The sequence below is a fragment of the Ascidiella aspersa genome, chromosome 6, assembly GCF_963924565.1.
Source record: "Ascidiella aspersa chromosome 6, kaAscAspe10.2, whole genome shotgun sequence".
In the NCBI taxonomy this organism is placed as follows: domain Eukaryota; kingdom Metazoa; phylum Chordata; class Ascidiacea; order Phlebobranchia; family Ascidiidae; genus Ascidiella; species Ascidiella aspersa.
In genome coordinates this window covers 19,924,322-19,935,463 of record NC_139452.1, presented here as the reverse complement: position 1 = coordinate 19,935,463, position 11,142 = coordinate 19,924,322, and the positions used below count along the sequence as shown (strand labels likewise).

Sequence of the window (11,142 nt, the reverse complement as noted above, 5' to 3'; positions counted from 1 at the left end):
CACCATGTTGGGACTTTTGCTCTTTCAGTTTCCTGTTTGAACTTGAAGTGCGATGTAACCCATAGGCTACACCGCTACACTAATACAGTTGAATTCGAATGGAAAGCATCGATTGCAAAACAATCTTTATTCATTAAGTTTTACTTATGTCATGTTGTTACGATAAATTATTGTTTTGCAACAATTACACTTGTCTAGTACGATGAAGATGTAACAGACTTTTGCCACGCATATATGTTGTTAACAGCTGGTTTTGAACGGGTAACACTAATTTACGGAATGATGAATGGTCGGAATAGTCGGAACGCTCCTAATTTACGGAATGGTCGGAATTGTCGGAATGGAATGAATAGGGACGAAACTAATTTGATGAATGGTCGGAACGGAATAAACTGTCGGAATAGAATGAACTGTCGGAATGGAATGAATGACGCTGTAGAAGCAGAATGAACTGTCGGAATGAAATGAACGAAGCTGTAGGAACAGAATGAACTGTCGGAATAGAATGAACTGTCGGAATGGAATGAATGACGCTGTAGGAGCAGAATGAACTGTCGGAATGAAATGAACGAAGCTGTAAGAACAGAATGAACTGTCGGAATAGAATAAACTGTCGGGATGGAATAAATGACGCTGTAGGAGCAGAATGAACTGTCGGAATGAAATGAACGAAGCTATAGGAACAGAATGAACTGTCGGAATAGAATGAACTGTCGGAATGGAATGAACGTAGCTGTAGGAACAGAATGAACTGTCGGAATGAAATGAACAAAGCTGAAGGAACAGAATAAACTTTAGGGTTAGGGTTAGAGTTAGGGTTAGGGTTAGGGTTAGGGTTAGCTTCGTCCATTTCATTCCGAAAGTTCGTTCTGGTCCTACAGCTTCGTTCATTTCATTCCGACATTTCATTCTGTTACTACAGCTTCGTTCTTTTCATTCCGACAGTTTATTCTGCTCCTACAGCTTCGTTCATTTCATTCCGACATTTCATTCTGGTCCTACAGCTTCGTTGATTTCATTCCGACAGTTCATTCCGTTCAGACCATTCATCAAATTAGTTTCGGCCCTATTCATTCCATTCCGACAATTCCGACCATTCCGTAATTTAGTGAGCGTTCCGACCATTCCGACCATTCATCATTCCGTAAATTAGTGTTACCCGTTTTGAACTAAGGCTGTTAATTAAATTGTACTGAGCTGATCCGTACGAGAAAGGCGTCATTGGAATTGTAGAAAAAGTTCTTTCCGAATCCACAAGTAGACAGCACTGACAAAACTGCCGTAGTTGCAGCCCATTAGTTTTTTCTAGTAAAAGCTGAGAATATGAACTAGTGTATATTTGATGTGCGGCCCTCCTACAAGCATGACATTTCCTAACTGGCCCTTGTGTTAAAAAGTTTGCCCGCCCCTGGGTTATATGATTACATTTTCCGGGTACCGGTATACCATGTAAAAACAGTTTCCTACCGCTCACCAAATTCAGATCCAGGGTGTGGCAAGAACGCTTAATTTTTGGTAAGTGTTGAGCCGGTTTGAGAGAAGCCGCAGTGCGTCCTACGGAACTTTTTAAAGTGATGTTTTGCGAACTTATAAGTTATATTTGCGTTTTAAGGTAAATGTACGATAAAATATATCGCGCTGCTCGTAAGTATTGTTTTACAGATTTTCACTGTGACTTTAGGCTAAACACCCTGACCCTTTCCAAGATGCAATTTAAACCAAATCGAAGTGGTTAATAAAACCTTTTTGCGCAAAACGATAACGTCTTTGTAATTTAGCGATTGTGTAGTATGCAACATCTATCTTAAAATTTTAGTAAGATACGCACACGGTTTACGCAAACATTTTACGCTTATAAAATGCAGTCTTTTAGATTAATTTTTTTGTTAAATACGTTTTCGCTCCTCGCGCGCACCATTTTCCCCGCTCTCATAACATTCGATTTCATTTGCACAACTTTGACGATAGAAGCAAGTTTCTTGAGCTTATATGTCTTTCAAAGTTACTTTGTGACGTCATTTTTAAACTTTTTGTGCCCCGACCAAACGAAAATCGTTGATCCGCTTCTGGCACACAATTCAATAAATACTGTGGCCCGCGAAGCGGTCCTTGTACCACCCTGTTTAAGGTGTAAATCATTGCAAAAATTTCGATTAGCTAAACTTTTTTTTAAATAACCTTAGTTCTCGTGCTTAAGATCTGTTATCTTTTCGCACCAAATTCTTAAACCAAACATCTAAAGCAAAAAATAAGGATGTTAATTATCATTTAAAAATTTCGTTTCGCTGTTAGTTTATTTCTGTACCAAGAAATTAACGAGGAGTTATTTTGAATTTGCGCTAGATCGCAAATTTTGAAGGAGTTTCTAACTCGATATAAAGCATAGTATTCGTAAACTGGATTCCAAGAGTGGCGAGGTTGCAGGTGTGCACTATGCTTAAAGCAGGTTCTCCTGCACCGAGCTACGTTGGAAGCAGCTTCTTCTTCAAGGTATTGTTTGATGTTTTATTTACCCTATGTTTACATTGTATATAGCAGGGGTTCCCAACATGTGGGCCATGCCCCCCTAGGGGGCCATGAGCCTTTTTCAAGGGGGCCACGAAAAGTTTGCAAAATGATATTTTTTTAGTATATTATTTCTAAGTTTACTCCACTATAACAAAAGAAATAAATGCAAGCCCAACATAGTTAGGGCCGTCAATACCCTAATGTAATACTACTAAATTGTTTTTATATTTAAAAAACTATTTATATGTAAATGTTTTAATTTCCGTTGTTTAATGCTTTCAAAATTAAAATTATTATTTTTCTAATGTAGTTGTTCAATATTTAGCCATTCATTATCTACGAATAAATCGATACCTTTGAGCATTAAAAAAACAAAATATTGCTTTTCTCTACAGCCGTTTGCCAGTATATCACGCTCACGATGATTCGTGAGTGTTTTAAGCGAGTGGAATAAGCTATCCACATAAAGCGGTTTAGCTTACCCACCAGTGGGTCAGTGGACATCCACGTGACTGCTTTAATCCGCCGAAGAAGTGAATTTATAAGACGGCTTTAAGTGTCTGAAACGAGTCGGATCGGGTGACTATGAGTTTAGAACGCGCTTGCTCTTCATTATTCCGAATTGTGCTGCAGTCAAAATTTATGGCGGAAAGCGAAACGGGAAACATCTTGCAGAGGTCTAACAACTGGTGCATGTTAACGACGTGTTTGTCTAAATCTGTTCAAGGTTGGACTACTTATACCTATTGCTGGTTTCACGCCACTTTTGAGACATTGTGACATAATACAAACGGTTAATTCACGTTACCTAACATTGACAATTTGTTTCGCATTCGTCTAAAATGATGGTAATTAATTGTAAAGTGATTAAGACTTGAAGATGTTTTGCAGCCAAGTGAAAAGGTGTAGCCCAGTGATTCTCAACCTTTTTTAGAGCCAGAGCCGCATTTCAAACCTAAGGTTTGCAAGGAGCCGCATAAAAAACAACAGTAGGCATATAATTAAAAAATATTAAGAAATCAACAAGAAAACAACAAATATACATTACGCTAGCCTAGGCTAACTAATTAACACTGTTGAAACAGCTATTTCTTATTACCATAGCTTGTCGATCAAGACTAAATATATTATGACGTCACAAACCACAAAATTATTTTAAAGAGCCGGACGGAAGTAACCCGGTAACATTAGTACTTCGTACTCGGGATCCTTGCTGATCAAATTCATTCACTTTTATTTTCTTTTACTTCCTTTGTTGCAATTCTTCTAATGCTAACTAATTTTTCACTCCGTTAGTGAGAGCCGCAAAATGTGCAGTTGAGAGCCGCGGTTGAGAATCACTGGTGTAGCCTATTCCTAAACAATATACTAAACGTTCTAGGCCAGTGCGGTTCTCAACCTTTTTAGCTTAAGGCCGGTAAAATTTTAAAACAAATTTTGCGTCCCGGCGACCCCTCAAAAAAAATATCAACCAAAAATGTAATTACGACAAAAGTAGACTTTTACATAAAACTGGTCTCAAATTTTAAGACTTAAACGAGCTGTAGCTGTCCATACTATTAAACAGTTGGGCACAAAACTGGCAGCATTGTGACGTACGATAGAGTCCAAAGTAAACCATTAACTCTATGTTACGCCACAATGCTGCAAATTACCGAGCTTGCGAAGTTCTAAATTAATGGACAAGCTTTCAACAACTTGCATTTTGCAATTGATATATAAAATTGGGATATATTTGGCGGACCAGCAGGAAAGTTGACCGCGGACCGGCGGTTGAGAACCACTGTTCTAGGCCGTTTTTTACCGTCTTTGGGTGCATAAAGTTTCTTCAAATTCAACTAATGAAGGAAGTTTCAGGATATGGCTTGCCCTCACAGAATCACATCAAACTTCACTATAAAGCAACTAGAAAATAAAAAAAATGTACCGGTAAATATTAAGATGCCGTTTTGATTTTGAAATCCTTTTTTTACAGTTTTGTGTGCCCTTTGCAGAGGAGCCGTCTTCTGTATTTGTTATTTACCGTACTGTGTTTGTTTTGCGTGCGCATTAAAAAAGCCTGTAAACGTTCTGGCGTATTTCCTTTCCCGTGTATTCTGCTCATTAACTTAATCCCTAACGCATTCCCCTTTCCTGGACGTTAGTCGTATCCGAATTGTACTGCAAACCAGTCTTCATTTTTCACGCCTTTTAATTAATGACAGGCCGTGTTTTACTGCGCTATAAGCCATTTTTATTGAAAGCGATGTATGCTAAATTCTTTAAATGTACAATAAATTTATAGGCGACCTTACAGTATGGCCTTTGTTATGCCATGACAGTTTGTTTTAGTTTCGATTTAGTGGAGTTCAGATAGCACGGCGGTACCCCTGTTGAAATATACACCTTCATGAAGGGCAACCGAATAACTTGATCAATACTTTATGCAGTATTAGATGAAGAGCTTGTAGAAACTGTAAAGATACAGAAAAAAATGCCTTACTAAAACACATTCCCCTAAATAATTCTAATACAGAAAATAGTTTTTTAAAGGACGTATAGTTAGTTTTTGAAAGCGGGTCATTATAGGATCACCTCGAATTCTCAGCTGCCACCTATATGTTTATGATGGAATAGAATTTAAGATGTTTTACAATGGAGGGACTAAAAGCATATATAAACCAATTTATATTAAAGATTTTAGATCAATATTCTACATACTTGTAGAAAATTAAATTTTGTACTCGATAAATATCACAGAATAAGAATGTTTTGGATCAATTATTAATTCCCATCTATATGACAAGACTATTTACTCAAATTGGTGTTTGCGACCAAGTCCTAACATTGAGCCAGACCTTTAGTGATTCTTGTAATTCGGGATTAAAATAAAACCAGATGAATCACTTCACCCGATACGTTAGAAATTAAGGCAGTTCTAAGCAAAAACGTTTACGACAATTAGGGCATCCAAGGGCAGAAAAGTCTGACTGTTGGAACTTGAAGTCGTGGCAGACGTTGCAATGCACAAATCGGCCTTTAGGTAAACTCCCGGGAAAGATAAATTGAAAATATTTTCTGAAATTCACAAAAGATAAAAAAAATTTAGATAGAATTACTGATACTTGACCCACCTGAACCCAAACGCTAATCCAAACCCTGACCCAAATAATGTGCGTTAATTTAATAAAAACATCATGGGTGTGTTGGAAATGTCTATTAAAGAATTTAATACTTTGCCGATTAAAATAAACATTATCACTATTAACTAGGATGTTAAAACTGGTAGCTCATTAGTAAACAGAGTTTGTCTCTTCGGCATTATAATTTATAGCTTATTTTGCTTTATGGTTGTCTGAATTTCAAGAATCATAAAGAAAAATGAAAGCATCTGCTGAGAACCACCTGTATGCGATAGACCAGTGGTTCTTAACCTTTTTTCAGCCGAAAGAAATTGAGTTTTATTGGTTGAATTGGCGCTTAACTGAAAATTTAGGAGGCTTTTCGCATTGGGCACGCACAACAAATTGCCCGAAAGTCCCCCTGTTGCTAGCCTGTTATCATATTGAAGCAGGGTATTGATTACAAGTCTCATTAAACTAATTTGTCTCGACCAATCAACCTCACTATTACTTCAAAGTATTGTTGTAGTCTGATTACAAATCCACACAGTTTTTGTTGGCTGGTGTTGAGCTGGCCAGCCAGAAGCCGGCAAGCAACACAACCGCTTACTGTATTAACTAGACAAGACTGGTTATATTGATATAAGCTTCGCATATATAAGTTGAAAGTTTGCATAAAAGAGGAAAGGCAACACCAAAAAGCAGAAATAATTTATAACCCGGAGCCTTTTTGGCAGCCGGGAACTTTAACAATAACGCGTTCACACAGGTAAAATACTTTTATCTGTTACGGAAATATGTGTCACGATATAACATTTATCATGTGTGAAACAGCCGAATGCTCTGTTCTCAGAATGACAGCGAGTGTTTGGTGAAAGGCGTGAAAAAGTGACAAATCATAAATCGTAACATATTTGATAAACACACAATACAATAAATTCCAAATTATCCACTAATTATTACTTATAACGCTACAATATATAAAATATGGATAAAAAGTAGTTTCCAACAGTGAATGAGTTTTATCGTTTATCTATAAGTTAGCACATTGTAATTAAATATGGCCGTTAAATCTGATTTCTTCGATGATATGAAAACATGCAAGGGCACTCAAAGAGACCTTGTGATTAAAAAGTTAACAAACGTAGAAAACACATGATTCGCGCGAAGCGCTAAAATTTTTGCACTTTCAATATTAAAGTTGGCAAAAAAAGAGTCTGTATAGCACTGTAGGAGTGGTGTACGTTAAATTTTTTGCAACGATTCTGATGGTACCCAAACGAAACGATTAAAATCATTGCAAAAAATGTAACATTCAACTTAGAGCTCGCGCCCCCTAAGAATTTCTTTGCGCTCCCCGATTAAGAACCGCTGCTATAGACTAACTAGACAAGCTTTTTAGATGTGAGGTTCTATTGCCATTGTTCTGGCGCAATGTTTGCAATAACAATTAGGAAGGTATGGCTGGTAGGGCAATTTATTGGAAAACCTGTTTGAAGCGACCAATTCAGCATGTTTCATGGCTACAGTATATTTTTAGGAATAAATACAACACCTCGCCTAAAAGTTTTGGTAAAAGTATAAGTAAGTATAACTCGAAATGCTAAAAAAAAGTAAATTTGGACATATTTAAGCGTCCTCGGAGGACCATTCAGTTTTCTTGAGAAAAGAGGACAAATACTTCTAAAAGAGGACATATGGTAGGCCTACTTATTCTGGATTAGGTAAGGTCGTGATTAATCTGTCAACAAGAGATGTCTGCATCAGACCGTGACGAAGAACACGCAAATTTAATCACGTGACTTAAGTTTCTTTTCATTTGTTTATATTTCGTTTGTAGCTCCAAGTAGTTGCATAATGATGCAAGTATGTGAAGCGTGACTGCTGCAAGCTTTCTTATGTTTTTCGTATTTTTATTTAGATTATTTTGTGTCACAGAAGAATTATCTGGCGACTCACTTTTTGTCACTAACACAGAACTGTGATCTTTATAAAATAGAAATAGAGAAATAGATAGATTGTCGACGAAATCGAAAAGGTTTTGCAATATTTGACGTTCTTATTAACAGCGAAAAATGTAAGGTATCCAGTCTGCATTCTGTTGCAGGTGCACATCCGAGATTTATTTAAAAGCAATTTGTGTGCACACTTGAAACACCTAAGCTAAAAAAAATCTTGAATTGTTCTAGATTCCCGAACTTCAGGTGTGCATAAACTACTTCTATGGTACTAGGGATAATAACTATGAGTGGGAAACAAGGTATCACCCTCGATATGAGTCACTTTCTGCACACTTATTTTTTTAAGCCAAACTATGACTGAGTATTGATATTTATAAATATAATAATATATTTTTTCGCGAAAAGTCTAACTATTTGCTGGCTAAGTTGGATTCCTTTTGGTTATGTGTAAAAAATTCTGATCGATATATGCTTTACTTTCGGAGATATTACGTGGTAAAATTTTGAGCTACATGTGTCGCTGGTCTAGAATCCTACCACAACACACATTATTTGGTTTAGGGTGCAGGTTAGCGTATGAGTTATGGTAGGTTGATCATTATTATTAAATAATTTCAATATATTGTTACTTGACCCAGTTACCCACCTGGACCCACACGCTAAATAACAGCCTAACCCAAATATTGTGCATTGTGTTAGGATTCTAAATACCACCACTTGCGCACCTCAATTATTGAATTGCTTATCTAAATTTTGAAAATAAAGGTTAAGTTTTTGATTTGAAACCTGAAGTGTGGATAAAACCTTGATTGCACACCTGTACACCTCAAAATCGCAACAAAATACCCCTTAGTAATTATATTGCTTTATCTCTGCTGAATGGCCTCTTACAATAACTCATACTGTCGAGTCATTCCTAACTTTGACTAGAGTTTAGGCTGTGGCTATTTGCCTGGCTTGTCTATAAGGTTGATAGAGGAAGGTGTCTTAAACTCAATGTGCAAATGGGTGTATGCGTCACTTGTTTAAATGTGTTTTTACCTCACCAGGCTTCATAAGTTTGCATGGATGAACTGGGCAACGGCAGTGTTATGTCACTATGTATGATGTCTAAATTAGGATAGCCCAATATTTATCTGCTTATAATGATCTTAAATGTAAAACTTTAATGTCGCTAACTTACATAATTTTTTTATCGATGTTGCAAAGGTTTTGCATTACTGTCTTCAAGTATAAAGTAGTTTTCAAATAACCAATACAGTGACTTACGATTTTACGTTGAGTGACATGTAATCAAGCTATCTAAAATTTTATTGGTCTTCAGTGTCACCAAACATTACTTTTCAGGTAATTTCAGGTAACCATCTGGCTGCTTGTTAAATAGCCTCCACCCACTATATGCTACTCTTTTCCTCAGATAGACGGTAGCTTTATGAATTTCCAAGCTGAATTATAGTTTGTTAGCACTTACATACCTCATTGTTGTGTTGGAAGGCACTAAAACATGAATGACGGAGAGCAGTCATCTACTTCTTTTCCAATTAATTTACCTAGCCCGAACAATGAGATGACCAACCTGTATGACCCGTATATACTTCAACCACAATCACCATTGTGTATATATCAACAGCAAAATTCTGCAGTCAGTCCAATGACAGCCATTTTCCCTAAGACATCAACTTTCATTCCTGTTCACAAATGTCCCCAACCACAAATCTTCACATTTTCACCACAGGCAAGCATAAATTAGGTTATTGGTCTTTTAATTGTTTGAGTACTACTTTATTTTAACATATACTTGTTTTTAATTGTTAAAATAAAAAAAAGTTTCAATATCATGTTTTCTAGATTTTGTATTTTAGAGTAAGGTGAAAGTATGTATTGCAAAAAAGTTATTGATAACTGGTCTAATCCACTGATTTAGTTAATAGCAAAGGATTTCTTTCCCTTGTGCAAACTCACTTTTACAACTAGATTAGGCAGATATTTATTTAGGTATAGTTGATGAAATTGTTTTGTGATCCGTATCACCACAACAGTTTTGCTAAAAAGTGTCCAAACATTATGCAGTTCCACCTGGCCAAATATTTATAAACTCTATCAAAAGAGGTTGTGAAAAAGGGATAAGGTGGTAGTTAAAATGTAGTTTCAAAAAAGTCATTATTAACCTCCCACCTGTAGTGTATATTGAAGTTGCCATACATCACGATTTTCCCTGACATTTCAGGGAATTAAGTGTTAAAATCTGCATCTGGGAGAAATGACAAAATATGCCTAAATGTCCGGTATTTAACAGTACTGTGTAAAATATATCGCCAATACATTCACAATATCTAAAGCAATATTTGTTAATACCAAAATTTGTTTAAACTTTTGTATTGTTTAATAAATAACAGAGAGTAACTCATGCAAATACTGTTCATTGTTATGTCACACACTCCCAAGTTTATGGCTTTTTAGTATTTTGTTTTCACTTTTGAAAAGAGATTTTGTGTATAGCGTTTTATTTTGTAAGCTCAGTTGAAAAAATTTACCAAGCATATCACATTTTTGTACTGCAAGTTAAATGATGGCAAACCCTTAATCATCAAAATTATATATTTTTCTTAACCTAATATAGAGATGCAGGTAAACATAATTTGCCTACCGCTAAACCTACTGTGGAAACACAATGTTTAGTTTACAACCCAGGCACATATATCTCAGTTTCATACAAATGTAGCGCGAATTTAAAATCACACATCAGTTCTGATAAACTTAGTAAAACTTGCAAATGGAATCGCAAAATCTATGTCCCACCTGTTTTGTTAAAATCTGATCAGCCAGAATGCGACGTGCATCTCATCGCACCATTGAAAATGAAAATTTGGGTAACTTAAACTATATATATACAAAAAACATTTTTATGCAGCATGTCATTGTTTTTTATCTTTTCATATTAAAAATCTGTCATGTTTTGACTAGGGATGTTCAAAGTAGAATATCGAATCCTTGGATTCGAATCCAGATGGGATTCGAATCCAATTCTGCCGAGGATTTCGGGTGATTGGAACCGATATAATTTAATGTTCTACCGCGGATTGTTGCGCCTAATTGCACAAACGCGTGTGGTAAGTTGGCCTGTCGCTGCAGCGACCAATTTACAGTGCCTGCATGTAACCCTGTAGTGCAGTGTCAGCGTTTTTTCGGGCGACCAATTAGCGCGTCTCGCGATAACGTTTGTCTAATAATTAAGTGTCAATCAAGCGTTATTGGTCAAGCGATCAACGTGTAATGTCTGGTGTGGAGTTTGCAATTTCCTAAATTCGTTAAGTTGCAAAAGTAACATTACGTTGTAAAACGTGCTGGCCGTCCACAAAATGCGCTATAGGGTTACTTTAGGTCAACTTTAGGCCAATATTCAGCGAGGTATGCAGTTATGCGCAGTGTAATTGTCAAGAATTCGTTAAGTCAATAGTAACTTTGTATTCTTTGCAGTACATTATTTGACTGCATAACAGATCACATTAGTAAAAAAATAAGCTCTAAGACCCAACAATTCTTGAAAAAACAGGACCGAATTGCTTAAGACT

General features: G+C 36.3%; 1 protein-coding gene across 2 annotated transcripts in view; it reads left to right on the top strand.

The window, feature by feature from the left end:
* Positions 1-8,928: 8,928 nt before the first annotated feature.
* Positions 8,929-11,142, top strand: part of LOC146140646 (meiosis regulator and mRNA stability factor 1-like) — a 31,055-nt gene continuing 28,841 nt past the window's right edge. For both annotated transcript variants that reach the window (XM_083391286.1, XM_083391285.1), the window contains exon 1: positions 8,929-9,305. In XM_083391286.1, coding sequence (XP_083247412.1) covers positions 9,075-9,305 — 231 coding nt within the window. In that variant the 5' untranslated portion in view covers positions 8,929-9,074. The remainder of the gene's footprint in view (positions 9,306-11,142) is intronic.